Below are 27,502 nucleotides of genomic sequence, written 5' to 3'. Positions count from 1 at the left end.
CCACTTCTCCGGATCAATGGATAGTACGGCTCCAACTCGCAGCCCACACACCGCTGGCGGACACCCCAGTAACAAGTGAGAGCGCTGCACCCCGCAGCCCCCCGCCTCGCCTCCCTCCATCCCCTTGGCTCTTGGATGAGAACCGAACAGCGTCCCCAGCTCTCGCGCGGATTTTTCTCTTCAACTTTCCCCAGCCGAGGACAGGGCACCAGCTTCGACCCTTTTTACTGCCCAGCCCAGCCACAGGACTGCTCTCCGTCTGCTCTGGGTCCCTCCTGGATATTCTGTTCGTTGATGACTTGCCAGCCCCGCGGAGACCTGTCTTCCCTCCTCCTGCTCCCTGTTTCCTTGAGTTAGTTTTCTAAGGTTTTACGGGGTCTTGGGATCTCCTGGACCGAATGGAACTTTTCACTGCTTCCTTCTGCTGCTGATCCTGTCAGTGGTCAAGGGAAAAGGTTTCGGAGGCAGAAGAGGCTCCGGGGAGGTGGGCAAAGAGGTGGAGGAAGAGGACGAGGAGGAGGAGGAGGAGGAAGGCGAAGGGGCTCGGCGGAGTGTGTGCATGTGTGCATGCGTGTGTGAGTGCATGTGTGTGAGAGCCGCCGCTGCCCAGGAGCCCCGGCCCCGAAGGTGTTGGCTGAAATATGGAGAATAGTCTTGGATGTGTTTTGGTACCCAAGCTGGCTTTTGTACTCTTCGGAGCTACCCTGCTCAGCGCACATCTTCAAGTCACCGGTAAGAGATTCTTTCTTTTCTTTTCCTCTCACTCCCCCCCTCCTTTCCTTTTCTTTCTCATTTGGCCAGTAGTAGAATCGGGGTAGAAGAAGAAAGAGCAAGATGTTTGGCGCTTGTTCTGTGCCCCATTTCCTCACCGATGATAAAAGACGGGAAGACTTTTTTTATTTTTTTGGTTTCTCTTGGGGGCAGAGGATGTTGGCGGCTGGGGAGAGGGGCGCCCCTTTGCTGTTTTAAATCTGGTGCTTCTTGAATCTGTGCTTTTGCAATTACTTGCCTTGATGTTGGTTTGGAGAGCTGGCGGGCCGGGGCGGAGAGGAGCAGGTGATGGGGATGTCGTTAAAAGGAACTGGGTTGGATTCTTAAAGCCCCAGAAACCCACGGAGGAGGAGAATTGGGGCAAAAGGGTCCAGAGGAGGAGGTCATCTAAGGGGCTTTGAGGAAGTCTGTGCAGAATGTAGGTGGTGGGGTGAGTCGTTTGTCTGTGGTGACACGCGCCTCCGGGGAGACTGAGAATGGAGAGGACCGCCGCTGTGTTTGGTACTTCGGAGGAGGGACACGGGCCGAAAGGGGCACAGAGTTGCTAGGAGGAAGGAGGAGTGTTTTATTTTATTTTTTAACGGTGGATTCGGTTCTCAAGCTAAGTCTCCACATATCTCTAGGACACTTCCAAACTCCCAATGATTGATATTCCGGGCAACCAGCCCCTTGGCGCTGGCGCTTGGCAAGCGCAGTTCCTAATTAAAAATGGCAAAACTGTTTGGGGAATGGATTGGGTTGTAGCAGGAAACAGAGGGATCTGAGGGATGCTTGAGGCTGCTGCAGTCTCCTAATACGGAGCTGGGAGCTTCAACACCAAAATTAATTTTTAAAAGAGCAAAATATGTCATTTTTATGTTCACTCGTTTTGCCGGGCCTCACAAGCGTAGATGGGCACAGGGGTCCAGGGGGCGGCCTGGGTGGAGAGGAGTGGGGGAGAGCCTGATGAGGATTCAAATCCCTTCGGAAACGACCTTTTCCCAAATCCGAAAGAAAATGAGCTGCGCTGGGGTAGGGCGCCCCAACTCCCGCCTAGGAAATTAACAGGGGATGAAAGGAAATTCGTGGCCAAGCACCCAGCTGCCTCGGAGCCTGAAGCTCCGGCTCTCTTGTTCCTCCTAAATGCTGCATCGCCCGGGGTTGCGAACGCGAGCAGAGAATGGGCACGTCCTCGTAGCTAGGGCTCCAGCCGGTCAAGCGCGGAGCCAGCTGGGGGCTTCTCAGATCTAGGTGCGGCCGCAGGAACAGGAATCTGAGCATACACACCTACCCTTAGACCTCGCCTTCGTCTTATCAGACAGAGCCAGAGAGCGAGCCAGTGTTCGTCTGTGCGTGTGTGTGCGTGCGTGTGTGTGTGCGCGCGCGAGCGTGTGTGTGTGTGTGTGTGTGTGTGTGTGTGTGTGCGCGCGCGAGCGTGTGTGTGTGTGTGTGTGTGTGTGTGTGCGTGTGTGTGTGCGCGCGCGCGAGCGTGTGTGTGTGTGTGTGTGTGCGTGTGTGTGTGTGTGTGCGTGTGTGTGTGCGCGCGCGCGCGAGCGTGTGTGTGTGTGTGTGTGTGTGTGTGTGTGTGCGTGTGTGTGTGCGCCCGCGCGCGCACGCGTGTACCGCATCCCGCTCTCAGCTGCCTGCTCCGCTCCCTCCCTCTCTCCCTCTCGACTGGTCCTCTCCAGCCAGTTCCTCTCACCCAGAGCTTTGTTCTCAGCAGTTACTCCCGGGGACGGTGGGCGAGGTTATCCCTGAAGTAACGCATAGGTGTCTTTTGATTTTAAATCCCCTCCTCAATACTAGCAAACACTAGATGCTACAGCAATAAGGATCCTCCTTCTGTACAGAAGATTGGCTTGCGCTTTCTTGGACAGTTTGGGAGACTGCCAGCCAAGGAGGGGAGGAGGCAAGTTCAGAGGGGATATCCCTTCCTCCCTTGGTGGAAAGTCTGAGCACAGGGGCCTGAAATGATTTGGCTGAAAATATTGCATTAGGCAAGGTGTGTGAGAATGGACAATGACATTTTATCAATTACACTAGAATACTTTAAAGCCATTGTCCAAGTGATTTTGCGAAGGGTAGAGTTAGATAAATGGAGACAAATTTTTATATATTTTACTAATATGTAATTAAATTAAATATTCCTCTTATCATTTATGTTTCTTGTCTAGAGAGTTTGGGCATATATAACTATTTTATTTTTATTTCTTCTTCAACACATATGTCTGTGTTTGAAAAGGCACACAAAACTATACATCAATGAAGGATAAACCTGTGGATAAGTTGTAGATCTGACTCTTTAAGCTTGCCTGTACCTCTAAATTCCTTCCTGTTCTTTGCAAATAAATGTAGCTTGCACAGGTCCGAGGAAAGTGAATGGTGTAGTTTTGAGATACTTTTAATTCAAATCACTCTGGTCTTTTGCTTATTAATCTGTTTCTCCTCTTTTTCTTAGTAACTATCTCCTCTCTTCAGGTCCATGGCAGGGACTTGATGCTGAAAAAACAGTTTGCTCTATGAAAGGACCAGTAGGAGGTGCCCTTAATTAGGCCAAGTGTCTGCTGGCAGAGAAATTCTCATTCAGGGAGATGTTTTAAAGACTTTGCTGGTGGGTAACAAAGGATTATGGAGACTAGCAGTTACACTGAGTGTTTCCCAGATAAAGTCAGAAGCTGCTGTAGATTGTTAGGAAACTATTATGACCTCACCAACGGTGTGCCTGCACAGTGTCAGCCCAGGTTGAGGACACGTTGCTGGAGAGAAGGATGGTGGTTCTTCAGCTGGCTTTTGTAAGATGCCATCTTCTAATGTATTTGACTTGAGCACCAAGCAAGCAGAGGCACTGAGTAGCGTCCCAGTACTTCTGATGAGATGAAAATTATAGGTGTGAGATGTTGATGAGTGAAATAGTAGACATGCATGTTAATTGATTCTTCTTCTGTATGTTTGAGATACATTCTACTGGAAAAAAAAAAGCTCTGAGAGTTTCTGTAGCCTGGACATGGTGAAATGAGGCTTGCTGCCTTCCCTAGCCCCTTCTTGTCCCCCCACCAAGCTAGATCAGATGCCCCCTTCTGGGTCTGCTGTGAGTGGAGCATGGCAGGACCTGAGGGCTGCTGGACAGCCTCTGTCCACTCCTCCAGTGCCGCAGCATAAATCACCAGCGACCTGTCACAGCGTCCATTTCCCACCCAGCAGCAGTTGCCCTCTGAGTTATGAAGCATGTGAAACAGTCACCACATGTGTTATATGTGAATATATTAGGCTTAGTGCATTTGCTTTAATGCTCTTAAAAGCTGGGTTGGCTTGAGCTGCCGTTAGGCATTTTTTTTCTGGGGAGAGATTTATAGCTTCTCAGCATGTATGACTTACACTTATTCTCTGGCAAGTTAACCTCTCAGCAAACTTCCTTATTGTTTTCATTGAAGAGGAAGAGCTTTAATCCGATCTAAATTCCTGAGTGAAGCCCCGCTGCAAGTTTCTCCTAGCGTACAGGGTATTTGCAGACTGACTGGAGGAGGGCTTTCACAGCCAATGGGAAGCTTGACAAGAGATTGGGGAGGTGGTTTTGGGTGGAAGGGAATATTTTGACTTGTTTCTGGAGAGGGAAGGAATCCCCAGTACTCTAAGGGAATCCCAGCATGCTAGTTATCCTCCAATACATTTTATGAGAAGAAATATTTCTTCCTCTCTGACTTGCATTGCTTCTCTGGCGCACCCAGTAGTCTGAGAGTCTTTAAAAGCATGTGCTTTGCTCCTGGAGTGTTTTCTGCTGCACGCGGTGGGGTCGTCTAGGGCCAGTTCCCTCCTTTGGTAACAAGCCCTGATTTAAATCTTGACTTCCCCTACTAAACACTTATCCTTAGGTGGTGCTGCATGTTCACAAGCAGCACTGAAGCTTCTAAGCAGAATGTTTCTTTCCATGGAAGACTGGGCCCTAAGGTTACATTTAAAAGCAGATATTCCTACTGATTCACCATCTTAAACTTTACAGGTGAAACTTCTTCTCATATTCTCCCAGACAGGATAACTTTATGAGAGAATACGGTGGTTTCTGGCATTTTCTTAACTTAAAACACAATCACTCACACACAAAACAGAGAGGATGTCCACCTTCCATGCCATCTCCCCAAATCTATGATTTTAGGGGGAAATTAAGAGAGTGCTAATTACTTAGAGACCTCTGGAAACCACTGGGGTTTCACTAGCAAAGGGCCCCTCTTGGCTGGCAGTAGACCTTCCCACGTTATGGAGTTATGTCCTGCCTGCTTTCAGGACCTTGCACCACGTTAGGAATACATTGCTCTGTTTTGGTATTTATCACACAGCTACCAGCTCAAATGATCAATTTTTGATGGATTAATGTATCTCAGATGATAATCTCTTAGATGAACTGTATTATGTAAATTTTGGGAAGCCTTCCTTTTGCCTGGGTAAAAAGAATAATGACATGAGCCCACCGAGGATTACTTGATTAATTAACTCAAGATAAAAAGTCACTTGGTTCTGGAAGCATACTGTAATCCCTAAAGGGAAGTGATAAACACTGTGCACATTTACAATTCATAAAATGTAAACGTGAAGCTGTCTCTCTTTTTTTATGTGTTTTTTTTTCCTCATTACAATGATCTAGAGGAGGAATGAAGAGCTATATGAATTGTCACAACAGTTATATACCCTCATGAATCATAGCCTGGGATCTTAGTAACTCTTGATTGAAACTCACTGGGTTAACTCTCTCCCTGACGCCCGGTGAATTGTTCTGCAGGCTGCTCGTGGGCTGCTCGCCTCTTGGCAGCCTGTCTCTGCAGAGTCGCAGCTCTCTTCGCTAACCTGCGTGCAATCAGCGCCACCTCCTTTGCTACAGTCAAGAAAGCCTTTCTCACTGCGACTCCAGGGCCCTGATCCACAGGCACAGAGTTTAACATGCTGCCTTATGCTCTGTAAGTTCACAAAGATGTGCCTTCAAAACAAATATTCAGTCTTTCACAAGTGCTTCTAGTGAGAGTTAAACTGTACTGTAAAGACAGCTAAGGAGTGCTCTTACCATAGCGGGCTTGAACTGGAGGCCTCTCCGCTGATATGGTTCAAGTTTGGGCTTGGGAGCACTATGCAGAACAAGTGAGCACTTGAGGATAGTAGGTCATGCCAACCTAGGCACGCTAGTTTTCCAAGAGGGTGTTAGGGGGTTGGAACTTTGATTTTCTTCAAAATTACTACTTTGCAGAGATCAAAGCATTTCCAGTGGTTTTAGAGTATCAGTAGCATGGCACTGAGCCAAAGCATTTAAGTTGTTTCCTTTCAAAACAAGACCTCAAGTAAAGCCAGGGTTAAACTAGTCAATAAGAATGGAGGAACAATCCCACTTCTTCTCTCTGTAGGCCAATTAAAAATATGTGCAAAAAAAAAAAAAACATGTTACTTATGCCAAGTGGGTAATAGCAAAAAATATAATGCAAATTATCATACACCTTTACAAATTGCAGTACTCAGGTAAATTACAGAACAATTTAGTACCTCCTACACTAGTATGTTCATTCCTTATCTTATATTTCTCTGGTTTAGCATTTTATTAACACAGGGAAGGAAAGGATGGTTGATTGATGATCAGAATTACTCTAGTGCTCTAAATTTCTTTGGTAAATTTTAGCCTGAGATGAAAAAACAAACAAACAGGTCCCTTTAAGCCAATGGTTAGGTATGTGTATAAATGCCTAAACTCTGTTCAACAGTATGGTTTAGAAAGACATAATATAATGTGTACGATTCAATATCCCTCCTTTCTATTGATGGTAATTTGCCAGTGGTAACACTAGTACATGACGCTTTTTAGAAATAGTTCCAAACAACCCTATTATTCACAGCCTTTATTTCTTGGGGGGAAGCTCAACCTAAAAACATACAAACCATTGAGCATATTTGAAAAGTCTGTTGTTATGAAATAACTTGGCGTGGGACACTTCTTCCTCCTTGCTAAATTTTGTGCGCCCAGTGCCTATAACCTACTTCTGATTGCGTGAGGTACTTGAGGTTAATTTTACGCATTTGAGCTCTGTGACTTCTTGCTTGCTAAGTCATGTCACAGTTGCAAGGGAAGAAGGCCCTTTGGACCGACTGTGATTATTATGGTGGGACTTAACTGGGGGGTGTATTGCAATTTGGAGATTTCACCCTTGTGTTTTGCTCATGCTTCAAAGATTGGTTTTTGCTCCGAAGTCTACTCTTGAGAGTGTCTAGGACAAACCTATTCCTCTGAATTAATTGAATCTTTATGATGCGATCTAATGAAAACACCAACTCATTAGTGTAGTATTGTGATCTGATGAGAGGGCTTATCAACACCCAACAATACTCTGATATCTTAAATATTCTTAAATCTGCTTTTACATTTATAGAAGAGAATAAAAGGAGTTAAATGGTTAATAGAAATATCATTTACTCAAGTCAATTTTATTTAGTAACTAAAGTTGCTTCTTTAAACACCAACATTTTCAGATTTTACTAACTTTTCATCTTCTTTAAAAATATTTATCTATTCACTTAGTTGCTTTTAATTACATACAAATAAATTAACCTTTCCAGAGATCAAAGGCATCACTGTGGCTCAGTTATTATATTATCTAGTGCTATGGGGATGGTTTCTGAAGCTATTACATCATATATGGCTGTTTTCCCCCCCTTCAGATGGCCATGGGCTGCTGCTTTTGTTTTCTTATGATTTTTATCCCTGCTTTATAAAATGCATGTTACCTACTTGCTTGTGTCCAGCTCAAACTTCTCCTTGTTGTAAGACTTATGAAGCAGCCCTTCCCTATTCTATTTTTGATTTGCTAAGAACTAGGGGACTGGATTTTCTTGACTTTGTGCCTGAAGTAACAGAAGAGATTCTAAATCAGGACCTGCATTCCTTAGTAGAGGAAAGAAAATAAAATGGTTTTATCTAATGGGTTTGTGGCATTTCTGAAATCTGATATTATTCTATATGCCAGTTTTTATTGTGCATCATATTTTTCTTTGTTAAATAGGGTGTAGACTAGATAACTTCTGGCTATATTACTAGTTTCAACACTATATACTATACATATAGTGTTTGGTATAAGTAATTATAATAACATTCAGAATTAAAATAACAACAATTATAGTGAAACAAATGCCCGTGTACCCACCAGCAATTTTCTTAATTTTGTGCTATTTAGTCCCTTGCCTTTTTTATACTTTTGCCACACACGCATGCATCTTTAATATATTATTTTGCTTTGCCTGTTCTTGACCTTTATAAAATAAATATATATTTTTCTCTGATTTGTGTTTTTGCTAGACATTAAGTATTTGTGATTTATCTATGAGGATGCACATTGCTGTATTTCAGTCACTTTCTCTGCCTCATAATATAGTCCACATTATTACTTTATCCCATCAACCACTAATGGGCTTTTGGGACTTTGGTATTTTGCTATTGCCCATAATGCTGCTATAAACATTCTTGAACATGTCCCCCAGAACAAAGTCACTGCCATGTCTGGGGTGCTTCTCCGGGAGTAGAGTCGCCAAGTCATCAGAAGGACACTTTTACTTTTAGGAGGCAGTGACAATAGGTCCTACCACGGGCCCTTTGTTTCATGTCTCCACCAACTCTTGTTATTGTCATATGTTTAATTTGCCCTCATCTGAGGAGTATGCGTTAGATCTCACTGTGGTTTTAATTTGCCTATCCCTGATTACTAATAAAGTAAAACATTTTCCCCCATAACTTTATTGGCCATTTGTGATTTCAGCAAGCTAATTCTATGATTCTTTTTTTTCCAACTGAGTAGACGCTTGATTTGAGGCATCAATATTATGAGTACTTACTCTATTTTTTCCTACTCGGCAACCTTGTGCTTTTAGGCGTAGATATTATCAGTAGCCTAACTTTTAAGAAGTTGTTGCCTGATGCTGTAACGTGTTTATTCAGCCCTGACTGTCCTTAAGCATCTTTCCAGAATGAATACTAATTTTAAAGAAGAAAATAGGTCTGTAGCTACTGTAAGATTATCGAATACCTAGAGCAACGCTTGTCAGCATCTGTCTTACTTTGTTTATTGTTTCTTGGTAGTCTAGAGCTTAGAGGGAAGCGAGATGCTGAGGTGCCAGGCCTCATTTGGGGCATGATAAACCCCCCTGAACATCATGTTACTAAAAGATGGCTCAGTCACAGAGTTACAATGGTAGATGTTAAGTCTAAGTTAAAATTCTAATCTGACTTTTTGAACTTGTTGTGTTTCCAGCGTGGTAAAATGTATAGGTCTAGGATCTATACATATGTGACTGTGGGATTCTAACAGAAAATTATGCTTACACATGTACATATGCACACCTTCCAGTTTTTCTTTGGGTTCATAATTGTATCACTTATTCCCATGTGACAGGCTAATGAAGGGCCCTGGATGAAATAAAGCATCAAACAGAGCAGCAGTGGCTTCTCTGGTGTGTGGCCTCTGTGACGACTCATTAGAGACTTGAACTGAGAAGGCTGAGACATCTAAGCAAACCCCCCACACCCAGAGTCCTCAATCCATTGTTCCTGCATCTTTCCTCAGCCTTGTGGCATCCCAGGAGAATATAAATTATAGAGAAAAATCTGCAAAGCTCTCTCTTTCATGTCTAATGTCTGGGCAGAGCTGTTCTCTGCAGGTCAATTTCTAGTTATTTTCTCTCCCTGATTTGAGACGTCTCCAGGGATGGTTTATTCACTGTTTCCTTTGGTTCACTTTTCAGCAGCTTATCAGTTCTTGCTGTTAAAAATTTATTTTACAATTTACCTTAGACAGTCCTGTTCTAAATGTTCTTCCCCTGTCTCCCGTCATCCAACTCTTGGTTCCTGTTTTCCCTCTTCATTGACACTCTGCCTTTCTGTGCTGAACTGTGTTAAATAATTCATCAAAGAGTTGTCCTTACCTCCCCTCTTAGTCTTTACTTAGCCAGATTATAAATATTTAGTTCATTTATTCTTCTAGGAGCTTAATCATGTTTATTTTTCTTACCTGATCTCCTTCTAGTTTGTTTATATCTTTCTGGTAATCAAGGTCCCAAATGTAACGTGCTGTTCCCAGTAAGTCCTTCCAAGTCATATATGGAAAATGTAGCCTTAACATTGTCTTTAGCTTATTGTACCCTCATTCATGGGTACCCATTTTGTTTCTCTCACAATTTGTGTTCTCATTTTTCAGATAGGACTATCAATGCCTAATTCAATCATTTAGGTATTATAAGGATCAGATAAAATCAATTATTCAATTCAAGATAATAGTTACTAAACATTTGCTGTGAGTTACAAAGAATTAAATAAAAGGCCTAAATTTGTTTCTATTCTCCAAGAATTTATCAGCAACTCAAGGTGACAGGTACAGGCATAGCTAAAGAGAACACGTGGCAGAACAAAGTACTCATTAAATAAAAAGCAGCACACACAAACTGAGGCCGACTCTGAAAAATATCCACTACAGTGTTTATGCATTACATCATTAATATATTAATGTTAGCCAGATGGGCTGACAGAGACAATTCATTCATCCTCATGGGTTTAGATTGGCCCAAACAAAATAAAACAAACACAAAAAGAAGGGAGCATAAAAAGGTGTCAGTTGTGTTTGAACCAAGTTCTGGGTCTGGGAAGAATGAGGATATCAGTGTGTTGCTATAAACATTTCCATGACCCTGTACTCAGAGGGTAATGGGACTTTGAACTCGGTGGAGTAGAAATGCTAATAATGAATATATTAATAAATCCATAATTTCGAATGAGATAGGCTTTGAAGGCAAGAAAGTGTTGTAGGAGAATAACTCAGCAGATGAAAGCAGGCTTCCCTGAGAATGTTGTGATGGGACCCGAAGGAAGAGCTCACTTAGTTAAAAAGGGGTTGCTTGCCAGGGTCAGGAAGAGAATGTTAGGTAAGGAAAGTGAGAGCCAAGCCCTCGGAGCAGGAGGAAGCATAGTGAATTCGAAGAAGATTTTTGTCTACACAGTCAGGAGATCTAAGCATGATCACATCGCAGAGGAGGCATGAGAAGACCTTAAGTTTCTCTCTGGAAGACAGTCGCTACTCTTTCTCGGTACAGAAGTCCCTCCCCCCTTATCTGCAGTTTCCTTTACATGGTTTCAGTGACCTTCTGCCAACTATGGTTCATATGAACCTCTGGAAAGAAACAAGCCATACATTTATAATTGCACGCCATTCTTAGTATTGTGATGAAATCTCTTCCTGTCCTGCTCCATCCCATCCTGGATATGACTTGTCCCTTTGTCCAGTGTCTCTCCACCCTGTAGACGGCCCTTGCCCCTTTGTCACTTAGTAGCTGTCTTGATTTTTAAATTGACTGTCCTAGTATCACAGCGCTTGTGATCAAGTAACCTGTATTTTACTTGATAGTTCCAAAGCACAAGAGTAATGATGCTGGCAATTCAGACATGCCAAAGAGAAGCTATAAAGTGCTTCCCTTGGCTGAAAAAAAAGTGTATGTATGGGGAAAAAACATAGCATATATAGAATCTGATACTATCTATGGCTCAGGCATCCACTGGAGGGGGGGAGTCTTGGAATATACCCCCTTGTGATAAGAGGGGAGGGACTACTATAAATATTGTTTGAATGAATTGAAATGAGTTCAAAACAAAGACCTTTTTCTAATCTCAGTAGAATCATTTAAAAATTTTAGCAAATTATATAGGCAGTCTTTGTCCTGATTTTCTTGTTAACTATGAGATGTGTATTTATAAACCTATCTATGCTATATGTCAACATGGAGTTGTGTGGATATAACAAATGTAACCCAAGTAGAGACTTTGAAAAGTGTAAAGAGCTAGACAAATGCAAATGATTATTAATAAGCATGGGTACCAGGTAATACTTCTTCGGAAGCTATCACTGAGTAGAAAAAATGGGGCCTCACCTTTTCTACAGAAGAAGCTTTGGCATTCGATTTTTCTTTTTCCTGTGGCCTCTTTTGACATGTGTTCCTGATCACTCTTAGTGAATTAAAAAGGAATAATGAACCTCAGATTAAAAAAAAACTGTTTTCAGATCATTTTCTCAATATGCTTCTTTCCCATATGTTTCTCTGTGGTACTATTTCTTAAAAATATGGATGAATGTTCTCTTAGATTTAAGTTACAGTTCATTTAGAAGTCATTGAATGTGCAACCTATTCTCTACCACTGTAAGTTGCCAAGCAGTCAGTTGCATGGTCCTGTGGTCCTTGGTCGTGATGAGACAGGTAACAGAGCAAGAGAGAAAAGCCTGCCAGCCAGTGGCCATGACTTCGAGTTACCCATCTGTAAAATGGAGACAAAATAACCTTTTTATATTTTTGATTTATTGATTTTAGAGAGAGAAAAGAGAGAGAAAGAAAAAAGAGAGAAAAGGATGGGAAGTAGCCAGAAACATCAGCTCATAGATAGTAGTTGCTTCTCATATGTGCCTTGACCAGGCAAGCCCGGGGTTAAGAACAGCACCCTCAGCATTCCAGGTTGATGTTTTATCTACTGTGCCACCATAGGTCAGGCAAATATAACCTTTTTTTTCTAACTCTAAATTGAAGATACACTCACTCCAACAGTTAGATGCATAAAATATCTATTCCAATACCAGCCATCTAATAAATGTTTCATAAATGCTAGATATTTTTAGTATTATTTTCACAGGGGCTAGATTTATACTGACATAATCTTTACAAGTAGAAAAATTTACAGGCCACTCTAGAACCCTTTTCAATTTCATTGTTGTAGTTGACAATTTTAAAAACTTAGAAGGAAATAAGATAGTGACACTCCAACAGCAATTTTGAAATGAAGCGCATGCTTAGTTTGGTTGGCCATGGTTTAGCGGACCATGACCATGGTCCATGCATGCCTTTGCAGGATTTAAAAGCTAACAGGTTCATCTCAGTTAGATCTGACACAGTGCAATACTGATCAGACTTGGCACCATTTACCACAACTCCTGTGGATTCCTCATCTAAACTGACCTTCCCCATTAACTTCTTTGTTTAACCACATCCATTTCCCACAGACTCATTGATACATTCACGTAGCATGAACACCAGAAAGCAAGTATTTTCTTGGTTAAGGTGTAGTGCCAGGTGTAATTTGTCTCAAGGCTCTTCTCTCTGGAGGAGGGGCTGTCACCTTCATTGTAAAACAAGGACCAACCCTACCTCGTACAAATTAATTCAAACTCCCCAAGAGGAAGCCCAGTACCAGCAGTTCTTAAGCCTCAGCGGGTGATTCCAATGTGCACCCAAGTCTGAGAACCTGTATCTGAGGACCCATGGACCAGCAGATTTTGCATCACTTGGACGTTGTTTAGCAATGCAGACTCATGCCACACCCAGACATGCTGAATTAGAATCCCGCTGGACTGAGGAGCACTGCCCTAGGAGACTGAAAACCCTCGAGGAAAGCGGCCCCTTCTCCTACTTCTCTGTAAAAATCTAGTTAATGGGAAAATGCATTTTCCAGGCTAGTCTGCTTTTAGGTTGAAGCCTCTTTGGCGTGTTTAGCTTCAGGAGCTGGTTGTGCAATGGCAAACTCTGCCGACATCAAACAGTCTTCCGGTTGCAGTTCAGTCGATTTCTCGGAGGCCATGACATGTTTCCTTTCCCTGAGACTTACAGCCCTTGAAAATGCTCTGAAAATGCTCCCTGGGCGTTTCATCTGCCTTTCCTCTTCTTTCCTCATCAACACGCACGAAGAGAGGGCACATTTTAAAGGGTTTGCTGGTTTTTATTCCATATTGTCCCCCTTTCTTTACCTCCTTTTCTCCTTAAAAATACTCAGACCTAGGGAAAAAGTCAGTGGAAAGGACCACGGGGGCCCTGGGTCCTCTCCACCCTCCCTTCTCTGCCTCTCAGGTCTGATGCTAAAGTCACATGCATGATCGTAGAGAAACCCTGGCAGGTTTCCAGGCAACCCATGCTGAGCCTCACTTTTTAAAAAAAAAATTTTTATTAAATTTTAATTTATCGTGTTTAGCATGGATTCAAGTGTCCCAATGAATATAACTCCCTCACCCCCCACCCCTGTGTCCCTTATTACACCCCTTCTGTCCCCCTCCCCTTAACTCTCTACCCCTTCCCTCTGGGATTTGCTGTCCTGTTATCTGTATCTCTGTTATGTATATATAATTTCACTAATCCTTTCACCTTCTCTCATCCCCCTTCCCTCTGACTGCTGTCCCTCTGACCCCCGTGACCCAGCCTCTGCTTCTCTTCCGTTCCTCAGTTCACTTTGTTCATCAGATTCTACCTTTTGATTGGGAATGGTCTTCAAGGCATGAAACAGACGAGGTGCTCCTTTGCCTGGGCGTCTGTGACAGGGGAGAGGGGTTGTAAGTGAGGTTTTTGAAGAATAAAAAGATTTACAGATAGAAGGGTCACCTGGAGGTTATGCCATTATGCTCAACACTGCCTGTCAGGGAGAGGAGCTCTAACTGACATGCTCCGAATCGGACCCCACAGGGAGAAGGCGTAGGGGTTTGTCGGTGCCCATGGAACAAGTCTGAATGAAGATCACTAGTGTTCCTCCTGGCGAGAGAAGTTTCTGCTGAGCTCAGAAACTTCAGGCCTGTTTCTGGTCCTGGAACAAAATGAGTGGAGCTTTTGTGAAAGGTTATGCAAGGCTGATTTTTCTTTTTTCTCCTAGAGTAAAATACCATTTGTAGAGTAGAGAAATTGCCCCTCTGGGAAAAAAAAATATTTTATTCCCTATAGTTTAGGAAAGATGATTTAATCAATCCTCAGGAAAGAATTAAAGAAAAAAAGGGGGAACAAATCACAGGCAGAGAGTGGGTCATACGAAAATAAATAGGGGTACAGAGAGCCTCATCATGGCCCTGATCCTTGATTCTGCAGCTTTTACAGGGTAACCTACTGTTCCTGTTAGCTGGGACCTGGGAGGTTTCCTCGGAAGTGGGACTTTTGGGGTTAACAGTGGGACCTCCCCAAGTACACTGGACCACTTGGCCACTCTTATGAAGGTACCGGGGTGGGGATGGGAATAGGGAAAATACTGAAGTGTGTTCAGCAGGGTAGTGGTATTTCAGACAACATGCTGTTAATCAGATGGAGGAATAGTTAGGGGTGGCAGCAAGGCCTATTAAGAGGGACTGTTTAAACAGTACAGAGAAGATGAGTACTCATTTGAGGGTGTAGAAACAACTTGTACTTTGGCCATATATCTGAGTCATAGAATCCTCACTTCTAAACCTGTGTTAAAGTTAAACTTGATGTCAGAAACTGCTTATTTTCAAAATCAGGATATCTTTTGGAGATGGTAGGAAAATGTATTTATTGGAAAAGTCATGTCTAAATGTCACATGTTTCCATGTGCCAAGTATAATGCTGGATGCATATTAAATATCCAATAAATAGCATTAATCAATTGATTTCCATCTAATGATTATTCTTAAGTTTGCACAGAATCTCGAGTTGCTCTTATGCACAAGACATGCAAAGTTCAGTTAAGGATGTGTTAAATTTTAGAGCACTCAGTCTTTAACTGTAGGGAAGTTTATTCTATTCTCCTTCTCCCCTCCTTATTTTTGCTTGATTTTTTTCTTTACATGCTACTATCACTAATTATACCAGCAATATTCTAGAGTTCTTATGAAATATTCAAAATCAAGGAAATCCTAAAAAAACTAAAGTACAAATTTGTGAAGTCTATAGTATTTTCTCTCTCTTTAAGCCCTGTTATTAATGCATTGAGGGCATTTGTCAATTCACATATATGAAAATGAAACAAGATAAAGTAGGTGAATAATTATTTCCTATATAATAATCCCAGGGATAGACTCTGTGTTATTTTTTAGAAGAACCATTCCTGAGGGCTGGAATGAGTAAAGAACTAAAATATTATTTTTGTAGAAGTCAGTGGAAGCCAAGACAAGACAGTGGAGTTAATAAAGATTCCCAGAATGAAAAAGTTAACACTCCATGTGTTTCAGTGGGTCGGTCAAGCAGAAATGGACCTCAGTGGTTGTTTGAGATGACTCTGTCATTGTATTGATGATGAAAGAGAGAAGTTAACCTAGAAGTTAACAGAGTCCCCAAGTCACAAGTCTCAGAAAGAGTGTCATGAAACATTTCTGCACACATGGGTGTAAACCTTGACTCCATCAAGATTGAACTCTATGACTCTCATTGTGATTTAGGGTCCTCATATCTAAAATTGAGAAAACCGTTGCTGAACGAGTTTATGTAAAAAAAAATATTACACTAAGGGATTGTCACAGTCCTTTGATCTTAGGAAGCACTAAACTATTTCTATTTTTATTCATTCCATTAACAGGTGTTTATTGAGATTACTCTTGATTTACCATATTTGTTGTCTCCTATGGTGGATGTAAAAACATATGACACACTGCCACTATGCTAATAGAGTTAATAGAATGCTTGGGGAAATAAGACCTTGGCAGTTTGATGAGGAAAGAGAAGCAGAGTCACCAGACAGTGTGTTAGTAGGAAGCAAGTGAGTGAGTGCAGACAGGAGAGAGTGAGAGAGGCTTTACAAGTGAGGAAGGGTTCAGTCTGAAGGGCAAGATGTTTGGAGAGAAAGGAGTGTACTCCTATGAGGACACTGTTATTTACATGGTCAGGCTCTGCAAGACAAGAGAAAAGGGAAGAGGTGGAACACTTCACTTCCAACACTCGTCCACCTACAAACTACAGTTCCAGTTCTCATCACCATCAACGGCTCCTCTGTTAACTAATCTCTTCCTAAGCAGATCTGTGCTAGTCTAGGAGAAAAAGGGGGAGAGAAGTGACAAGGTCACCCGAGAAGTCACTTTGGCAGCATAAATAATGTAATTTTGCCACGAACAGGTTTTATCTACAAGGCATTTCCTAATTACTTTAGGGAGGCCTCAAAAGGACAGATTGCTCAGGAAAGGACAGATGCCGTCACACACCACATTTTGAATTCTGAGATCTAGTAGCTGAGAAAGCAAATTTATACGTCTGCATTGCTGGAATAAGTCTATGCTGGAAATTCCTGTTTCCATCTTTTTGCTTTCTGCACAGCTTCAAAATGTATATTAAAAAAAACCCTTTGATCCAGGATGCCCAAATCCTTTATTACTAATGCATAAAAAGGTGTTATCTCATCCATAAAAGGTTTTCTGTTCTTTGTCATAGAAGGCCATGATAATTAATCATTGATAAATGATTACGATGATATTGCTTTCTGTTTGTCTGATACTTTATATTTTCTAATGGCCTTCACATCCATTATCTACATTCATCTCCCAGTACTTCTAAAAAGTGGGTAGAATTGCTTATTCAACTCACGTGGTTTGTGAGTAAAGTTATGAAGACTGTTGGTCTGTTATTTACCTAAAATCATACAGAAGTTCCTAGTTCTGTTAAAAAGAAACCCATATCTTCTAACTTTTCATTCATTTACTCACTAATCTATATATGACACCTTCTAAAAGTGAGGGGGAAGAAAGCAAGACAGTGTACTCTTTTGTTTACACACACACACACACACACACACACACACACACACACGACATCTAACACCCAAATTTTAATTTCTAATATCATTTCCCAATAAAAGCAATGAGGGGTTTTTGACAGAATGAGTGATTTTAGGACTTAGGTTGGAAATATAGGAGATAAACCTGGAGCATCTTATGGTGCCAGAAAGTAAGTAAGTTCTTTAAAAAATGAGAACCCTCCATGGTGAAGTACGCCAAAAGGACAAGGAGCTAACTGAAAGCTCTCAATTTGATCAACAAAATCAAGTAATTTTGGATTTTAATATACAAAACAAATACCATGAGTCCATTATGCTATACATAAATGGGAGAGATAGACAAATCTCTTATGAACAAGAATTCCAAGTACTTTATATAGATAATCTACTCTCAAGGAGGTGGAGTATAACCCCCACTCTTCTCAGTGTCAGCTGTGCACAGTGACTTTCCTCCGATGAGTCCAGTATGCAGGGTAGAGAAGAACAACTTTCAAGAGGAGAGACCTGACAAAAACAACCTCAGCCAGATGGTCAAGGCCATTATTGGCAGTGGTCAATCATGTTAAAAGCAAGTAGCCTTGGTATTATGTGATGAGATTGGCACTCCATCTCTGTGATTTTCCATTCCCAAACTCTTAAAGCCAGTCTCCTCATGAGAAAAACAGCAGACAACAGCTGAGAAACATTCTACAAAATACTTGACTGTGCTCCTCAAAAGTATCAACGTTATAAAAAATAAGAGTTGTCAAAGGAACTATTAGGGCCAAGAGAAGCCTAAGAAGACATGATGACAAAATGTGATATGCTGTCCTCTGTGGGGTCCTGGAATGGAAAAAGAGCTGTAGGTAAAAACTAAAGAAATTAAATAAAATATGGACTTTTGTTAATAAGGTATCAATATTGACTCATTAATACATATGCCATATTAATATATTATTAATAATTGGGAAACTTGGTATAGGGTAGATGGGAACTTTTTGTATTACCTTCATAATTTTTCTGTAAATCTAAAACTGTTCTAAGATATAAGTTTATTTTTAAAAAAATGGTATCTTGTTTCGTAAGAATGGGACAACAAGCAAAATACTAATTCCACTAAACTTGTTTCTTCCTGTCTAAAATAAGGATGATAATTTTACTTTTGCATGAGTATCCTCAGAAACATAGATGATGTTAATTTTTTTCTCAAAGTGTAGTTGTATGGGCAGCACTGGTGAACTTTTAAAAATGCAAATGTCCAGGCAACACCTCACACCACCTAAATCAGAGCCCTTGGGCAGAACAGGAGGAATGAGGAAATAGAATTATAGCATGCTTTCTAGGTAATCCTTATACACACTGAACTTTGAAAACCCCTGTACTTCACTGTATAATAATCATCATAATGGCCAATATTTATGAGACTCTGTATGGTTTAAAGTGATATGGCAGATATTACATGTGAAATATTTATTACCTACTAGTTCCTTATTTAATAAAAGGCCATTTTACTTTCTATGCAGCAATGCCAACTGAAAGACTCTATTTTGTAAGACTCCCTTGCCACTAGGAGAGGCCATGTTACCGGAAATGTCTGGATTTTGGAGAAAGTTCACCCTCCTGACCCAAGAACCACTTCCATCCTTCTTCATTGCTTCCTCCTTCCCTTCTGGACAGCAGAAATGAGACCTGAATTTGGAATAGCCACATTGCATTACATTGCCCTTTAAGTACAATGAGAAGGAAATGGGAAGAGACTTGAGTCCATGATTACTTCCTTGAACAGCAAGAATATCTTGGGACTGCTCCCTTCTAGACTTCTTGTTATTGTGAGGAATTAAACCTCTATTTGGTTTTAAACCACGGTAATGGGGTTTCTGTCATGTGCAGCCACACTCAGTCCCAGCTGCTGTGTGTTGCCATATTAAGTTACTTGCTCCTCATAGTAAAACAATAAGGGAGGAACTCATATCATGCCCTTTTCCAGGTGGCGAAAGTGAGACACTAGGAATTTAGCCAATTTTCCCATGGCTTTGTGCTAGTAAACTGTAGGCCTATGATTCAGATTCTGGCTTTAGAATACACATTCTTGAATACATGCTGCTATAATTTCTAGATAAATAGTGGATATTACTATTATATTATTGTTGCTATTTTTATAATAGTCCCTTTTCTCTCCAAATAGGTGTTATTTTCCTATGATCATTTTTTTATTGAGACACTTCTAGATTATTGAGTACCTAAATAAAAACTAAATTTTCTGTTAACCATTTTCAAATGTCACAGTTTTCACTAACAGGTGATAAGACAGCTTCATACACTTTAATTTCCTCTGAAAAGAAATTCACCACGGCCTTATAAAAGGCTAACATTCCAACTACAGCTTTGGAATGCTAATTCCCTACCTTAACAACTAGGCAAAGCTCTGCATGTCACCTATGTGTTGTAATTTCTCTCCTATTGTACTGTAAGGGAATTTCACATGGTTTTGATATATTGTGCAAATTAGGCCAACAAAGTGCTGTGCTATGTCTTCATTAAAACGGGAGATGGTAATAATGCAACTATGTAGCATGGTCTTACAGCCTTTGAGTTATGAACATTCAATAGTACCTCCTTACTTGTGCTTAAGTTGGCATTTGTGAGCAGCATATAATCAATTAATCAATAACCCAATTTTCTGGTAAAGAGATGCTGCATCATTTTTTTATAAAAATCAGGAACTGTTGTATGATTTTATATATAAAGAAATAAAAGAGCTGTGCCAGCAAGGAAGCTTGTTTGAAAAATGTTGAGAGTCTTTGTTTAGGAATGCTGATTTTGCTTAACTAATTTGGATATGAATGTTCAGTTCCTGAATTACTGTATTATTGTGCAGCTACTAGAAAAGAAAACAGCAATTTGGGATTGCTGGTAAGAATGCGTTGTTTCCACTTATGATTAGATATGGGTAAGTGGATACACTGATTGTGTATTTCATAGATAGTAAACAGATAGTGAAAATACACTGATCCTCAAATTTAAAAGTTTACAACTGATTCTTTCCTCTCTCTTAAAAGTTTTGAAGCCTGACCTCTGGTGGCGCAGTGAATAAAGCATCGACCTGGGAACACTGAGGTTGCCGGTTCAAAACCCTGCACTTGTCTGGTCAAGGCACATATGGGAGTTGATGCTTTCTGCTCCTCTCTCTCTCTCTCTCTCTCTCTCTCTATCTATCTCTCTCCCCCTCCCTCCGTCCTCTCTAAAATGAATAAATAAAAATAAAAAAAAGTTTTGAAGGGTTTTTGCAATAACCTGAGCTCTCTCTTATAAGGTCACAGCAACTCAAAGTGACACTGGTAGGATGACAGAGCTGAGAGTCATGTGGGGATGAAAAGTTGACCCTCCCAAAGCCTGATGTGCATTTATATTCTTATCTTTATTATAATTTCTGTCTAAAAAAAGATATATATATACTTTTTGTGAAAATTCAAGTTCAGTATTATAAAAATGTGTGAGTTGAAGATGGAAACTTCATAATTCTCTCCCTCAGAGGTAAATCACTGTTCGTGGGCTTTGTTCAGTTTTTTGTCTCCTTTTGTCAGTTTTTGTCTCCTTTTCTACCTGCCACACAATTACTGTGAAACTTGAGGAGAGTTACGTTTATTTGAGTATTCCATTGAAATATTGAACACTATGTTCTTCTTACTGAATAAGTAAGCAGATCTTAAAGCAACAGTGACAACAAAGCAAAATACAGCAAGAAAACCTCAAACATTCTATGTATCATTTACAGAACGTGGTACGCAGGAAATGATCTTCACAAAGCAGATCGCTTTTGGAGAGAGACAAGTGCTAGACATGTCTGTCTCCTCTTTCCGCGTGGAGGGAAAAAAGTTAGCTCCAAGGCCTCAGAAATGCCCAACTCTCTTCTAAAAGTCTTGATTCTCAGAGTGTGGCCTACGAACCAGGTGTATCACATGGGTGCTTGTTAGAAATGCAGAAACTCAAGCTTCGTTCCAGATCTGTGGATTCAGAATCTGCATTTTAACAAGATCACTTTATGAGGTGTGTGTAAGCCAGTTTGAGAGGTACTGTTCTAGTTCTAGCGTGCTTCCTGCTTGAGCCTCGACTACATTCTAAGAGATGCAGTTGCTCTTGAGTTAGCAATGTTTTCAGAGTAACTGCCAGTGTCATCCCAGCTCCTTTATGAGACTTTGAAATCGGCTTGAAAGACTTAATGTTGTACTCATTAAGTATTGAGATAAAAAAAATACCCCAGGACTAATTTACATCCTCCTCCTCCTCCTCCTCCTCCTCCTCCTTTTTAATTTATTCATTTTAGCAAGAGGAAGAGCAAGAAGAGATTGAGAGAGACAGAAATATGCATCTGTTCCTGTATGTACCCTGACTGAGGATTGAACTGGCAACCTCTGTGCCTCAGGACGAGGCTCTAACCACCCGAGCTATCTCCCCAGGGCACATCCATCCCCTTCATTAGAGCCACCCCACACACTCCTCACCAATACCTCTGAAGGCTCAAGGCACTCTAGTCTACAGTGCTTTGAAGAATTATGCTTTCTATTCCAATAATTTGTTTCTAATCCTGTGCAGCTTGGTGTTATTTCACTAATGCCCTAAGTTGCTCCCTAATGAAACCATTTGTTGAGTGAAAAGGAAGAAAAAAACAACAACAAAAATATATTTTTCTGATCCCAGGCCCTCAGTTGGTGCTTGATTGTGATAAGGATGATGCAATAGTGCAGAAAAATCCAAAGAAAATGATTGATATTTTTCCCTGGGAATTTAGGTGGAAATAAATATAGGTTGGCGCTTTGGTGCTATAATGACTTCACAGGAAGATAGTGTATTAAGCCTAAGATTCAACCAGCTCTCTGCAAGCAAGAGAACAAAGGCATTGCTATTTTCCTTCTCTTTTGCTCTCGTGGCCATAACAACCATTGAGTCTTCATTTCCCTCTGATTTTTATCAAATAAATTTTCAAATCACAGAGATTTTTCCCATGAACACGTAAGAGTTAGTTGCCCTCCTTCATGGCATCTTAACTTGGTCTTGTTGGAAATTAATATCCAAGAATTAAACTGAAAAACATCAAATCTAAATACTATTAGAAGGTGAAAAGGTGATGAGAAATAAGTTGAGATGTGTTAAAAGGAAATCTTACTTTATTAAATTGAACTTCAACATAATTCTCCATATTCCAACCACTGTTCTTTTTGGTTCACTAAGATGCCATCACTAGTCCAGCATTTTAATGGATTGGGTGATTAGAAATGTCATCCAGGGCATTACAAATGTAGTAACTTTGAATGATGGATTATTCAGTGCTTGAAAGAGCTGTGGTTTCAATTAGAACTTGGTTCTCTACCTTTGAATTCATCTTGAGGCTTTTAATTGTACTGAAATCTATGGGAAACATCAGGTTAACAAAATTTTGTCTCTGATTTGTTGCAGAAATATTGGGGAGGAGGGGAAATCATATCTCACCTTCTGTCATAGCACTGACTTGATCTGTAAAGATGATGAATATCAAGGAGTAAAACTGGAAGGTGCCGAATTTTCTTTTTAATGAATCAAAGCTGAGCTTCCTATAAATAATGTATTGGGGGGTATTTTTCATGGACTTGTCCACCTTCTAAAAGTTGCAGCCTTTGAATGACTGACTCTAAGCTTGAGCAATGTGGTATGACTATCATTCTGTGACAGCAATGCTTTCTTTTCAGGAACAATGTAATTAAACTCCTGATTGAATGAAGAAACATGCCCTTGGCTGTGTATGGCACTTTTATTTCGAAAGGTTTCTCCTTGCTGAAGCTAATCTGTTTTAGGATGGAAAGGGCATGTGACATCTTGAAAGCTGGAACTGTTGGATCCGGTCTCTGTGTGCCTTTCTTCCAAGATGGCGGCCCTATTTGCAGAAACCTGGCCATTCCCATAAAAGGGCAAATGATGGTTCTTAGTTAAGTGAGCTCCATTTACCCAATCATTTCTGCTTCCCACAGATCTGCATTTGCTGGTTTTGTTTCTTACCAGGAGCTAAGAAGTCATTGACCTTGATAGTAGTTGATTTCTTCCTTGAAGTTCTGCCAAGATCTCACATATCGTATATCTGTGTACCCTAATCCCAGCATTGGCCAGTTATCTGGTTGAAAACAAGATTTGGGGCAGTGGAAGGCATGGTCCTATTTACATTTAGTTAACTTCCACAGATTTCTCAGGAGAGGCCAGGGAGAGAATATTTGAATTCCATATGGTTTTTATGTTTTCGCCAATAGTTTTAATTTTTTTGTCTTAGCATCTAAAATCAATGATTGAGTTTCTGGTTTGGGTGCGTGTTAACCCCTCAAACTAAGACTATCAAAGGGATCTAAAAGGAAATGGCATGTTGTAATTTTATCAAATGCTCAAGGAGAAAACCTGAATCTTTCTTTATGACCCTTAATATATCCAGGTTGAGGAATGGGGACAGAATAAAAACTTCTCTTTGTTGTTTTACATTTTAAAAAGAGAATGTTTACTTTGCAGCTTTATAGATGACTTTCTAGGGGTTTATTTTGTTGGCTTATTGTCTAATGGAGACTCATGGCTCATTATGTAGTCTGTATTCAGCCCAGGTTCAGCTCAGACTAATTAATGGCATTATGTAATCGATTGGTTCTATTTCTATTTCTAGGACTCTTATATGTTGAAATAAAACATAGAAGTGGCAATCAGGTTCACAAGGGCACCCTTCAAAGTCCTTCATTTCTCCTTTTGCTTATGTTACACAACCAATAAAGAATACAACATGTATTTTTTTCTTTTGAAAGATCCTTGTCAGTTATCTTTTGGATACAAAACCTTCCTTGATCATTACTTCGGGCAATGTCATCTTTGACTCAGAAGACTCTACCCCCAGGGATAGTTTCCAGGAAAATATGTAATTCCCAGTAATTTTTGCAGTGAGCAAATGTGATAGACCTTAAAAAAGGTCATAAGGCAAAAGCTGGGGAAATCGGTTGTACTGTTGAATTTACACAAATTGCTTAATCTACTGTTTGTATTTAGTCAGAAAGTACCAATGTGGATGTTCAGATTGCTAAAACATTAGAATATTTCTTCATTGCTAGGTAAATATTTGCTGTCCAGGCTCTTTCAATCTGCTGTGCCAGCTCCATTCTGAATGGCCAGTGCCTATGCCAATCAGCTCCCAAAAGTCTCCCTGCTAAAATATCAACATTGACTTTCCACAGGTAACCTCAAAAGGCCAGGTATACTCTTCTTGGGTATACTTGATGACCTTGGGGAACCTTGGCTGCCTCCAGTCTGCTAGCTAGACTGCCCAACATGACTCCCCTTGTGTTGGACAGCTCTTAATGAATTGGGCTCCTCTTTCGCTTCATTGGCTCCCTGAAACTGTGACACATGAGCAGGCTGGTGTTCCCTGTGTCACTGTCCCATAGATGTCACTGGGAACTTCAGATCTGGGAGATGAGGCAGCTGGAGGGCTGAGTCTCTGCTCTATTGGTTGCTGGTGTCATGCATGCTTTGTAGCCTTTGTTCTGTGGAGTAAACACTAACTGCCCTTGTGACCCTAAGTGATCTCCATAGAACAAATTACATAATATATAATCATTGGACCTAGAATTTCTATAATGATTTTTAAAACTTTATTGTTTTTGTGTTATTGACTAAAGTAATGTGTTCAATGAAGAAAACTTTAAAAAAGATATATAGAAAAATACTCATAGATCATTATTATTACATGCCCCAGAGACTTATTGTTAAAAGCTTTAATATTTTGTGTATATATATGTCCTTAATAGTGAATGCATCATATATACTTATATAACATTTTAAAAATTTAGCCATCTATTGTAACGTGGTTTTAAGATCTGTAGGAGCTGAGTTGAGAAACTTGGAAGTCAACTCATTTATCCTCTGGCCAAGGGGAAAAACGTCCTTTATATGTTGTAACATTTCTCTCAAAGACCCTCTCACTTCCTCGTTGACACCTCCAATGACAAGGACCACTGCCTTATTCTGCCTCTTTCTTCACTTTTGGATCATTATTTATTCTTGAAAGTTATGTTTTAGGGTTGCTCTAAATTTTTTCTTTCTGCCTTTTACCCACTGATTCTGGTTTTGCCCTTTGTAGCTCGCACAGAGGCGTAGGAGTGGAACAGAAAGGGCAGGCTTCAGGGCATGGGGCTGGCTGAGTTGTGGCCAAGACCAGAGGCTTTGCTGACATAATACTTGAGGCTGCGTAAGTTTCCTGGGTGAGCCTTTTAACCTGTTGTTCCCACGTTCTCATCCCTACAGAGACTTATGTTGGGGGACATATATCAAACTGGAAAACTTTAGAGGTGTTGAAGTTCCCAAGAAATAAATCATGTTTACCAATTTAATGCTCTTTTGGCTGGACACTGTACATTTAGGAAAAAGGGATGTGTTTGAAAATTGATTGGGAAAATACCTAGAGATTAATTCACTATCATAATATATGTTTAAACTTGTCTCCTTGTCACCTTCCTTGCTCTCTGGTCTTGAGAAGATTAATGAGATGATAATGCCCAGCGCTTGAATGTTTGGAAGAGGAGTGCTATGCAAATGGCAAGTACAGTGCTATCCTGAGCAGCAGTGACTGCCCATAAGGTGGTTCACATTATTGTATTCCATTAACTAATTCACTCATTTATCAAGTATTGAGGCAGGAGGGATATAATCACCGGCAATAGACAAGTTCCTTGAATATCATTTAGTGAAAAGAATGAACAGGTAGCACATGAGTACTCATTAAATTGTGTCAAATTTAAATAAAATTGTGCTCATATCTTTAAAAGGAAAGGATTCTCATCTCTGTCTAAAATCATCCAGAAATGGGGATTTGGGGAGACCTGAGGACCAGGGAGATGACAGAATATGGCTGTGAATCCCGATTGCTGGGGTAGGATTCTTGGTCCAAGGTATCAGGGAGAGTAGTGAAGGAGAGATTACTGAGACAAAAACCTGAGGAGTGATTCAGCGTCTAATTCTGAACGGGGCTGCAACTAAGTTCTCTTTCTCCGCTGTGATCAGCTATTATTTTCTCAGTGAGAAAGTGTTAATTTTTCAATGCTTCATAGCACTCTTCTAGATTAGGGGTCAGCAAACTCATTCTGTAATGGGCCTGGAAGTTAATATTTAGGCTTTGAGGGCCATGCAGTCTCCATAGCAACCACTCAATTCTGCCGTGGTAGTATAAAAACAATCACAGACAATAAGTAAACATGAGTGTGGCTCGGTTCCAATAAAACATGATTTATGAAAATAGTCTGGATTTACCCTGTGAGCCATGGTTTCCCGACTCCTGTTGGAGCTTGCCTCCCTTGATCACAAACCGAAGTTTGGAGCTTAAGGTGTTACTTTATTGAGTTGTTTTGCTCAGAATATACCTACTTACAAATCTATGCATTCCTTAATGAACACCCTTTGTCGTGCCCATCATTTGCGGTGAGTGGAGCAGAAGGGAGAGATATTTTGGTTTGTGCTGTATCTGCTGTTTTGACTCATGATTTTCCTCCTCTAAACTTCTGTATTTCAAATATTAATATTAACCATATAGTAAAGGGATATTCCCCTTAGAGGGGATCTGGGAGTCGTGGCAATCTCACCCCCTCTGAACGTGCATCCTGCACCCCTGTCCCCATGTCATCCTGCTATTCGTGAGGCTCTTCTGAGCAGAAGCATTCTTCCTTTCTTCCTGGGTAAAACCGACTGTGGTGGTTCTGTCTCAGGCTGGCTGAGCCCACGCACTGCTGAGTCTGGCTCCTTGTCCCAGTTTACACAGGACACCTCTAAGCAACATCGATCGGGGACAGAGAGTCTCAAGAGACCTTTGAATCCCAACCAGCAGGGAGTTTGCATGAGGGTTAGAGTTGGAATAGACTGGCCTCAGAGGGGCTCTGGATGCTCAGTGTACTGTGGGAATTCCAGAGGGACCTGGAAGGGGGACCCTTTGGGCTGCCCAGAGTCACACAGTATTGATCAGGCAGCTCCGCCCTGCCTCCCCTTCCTCTGAGGGGGGACTACTCGGTCCAGATGGCAGACATCTGTGAACTCACTAACAAGCACACAGGCTGTGGTAGTTACAGGAACTTTGCAGTTTCTAGACCTTTTTACTCAGAAAGACCCTGCTGGGTGAGACAGGGTTAAGTCAGCCCTTGACTGGAGGCAGAAAGAAAGGTTTTATGATGGCTTCCAAGGCCTCCCACCTTCTGACTGGACTAAAAATACGAA

At 41.0% G+C, this 27,502-nt stretch overlaps 1 protein-coding gene across 1 annotated transcript in view; it reads left to right on the top strand.

Annotated features, from left to right (window-relative positions):
• Nucleotides 1–641: 641 nt before the first annotated feature.
• DCC (DCC netrin 1 receptor) overlaps nucleotides 642–27,502 on the top strand; it is a 1,139,534-nt gene continuing 1,112,673 nt past the window's right edge. The window contains exon 1 of the mRNA XM_066352289.1: nucleotides 642–732. Within this exon, the coding sequence (XP_066208386.1) occupies nucleotides 642–732 (91 nt within the window). The remainder of the gene's footprint in view (nucleotides 733–27,502) is intronic.

This window comes from Saccopteryx leptura, chromosome 11 (assembly GCF_036850995.1).
Source record: "Saccopteryx leptura isolate mSacLep1 chromosome 11, mSacLep1_pri_phased_curated, whole genome shotgun sequence".
NCBI lineage: Eukaryota > Metazoa > Chordata > Mammalia > Chiroptera > Emballonuridae > Saccopteryx > Saccopteryx leptura.
This window is presented reverse-complemented; position numbering and strand designations above follow the sequence as displayed.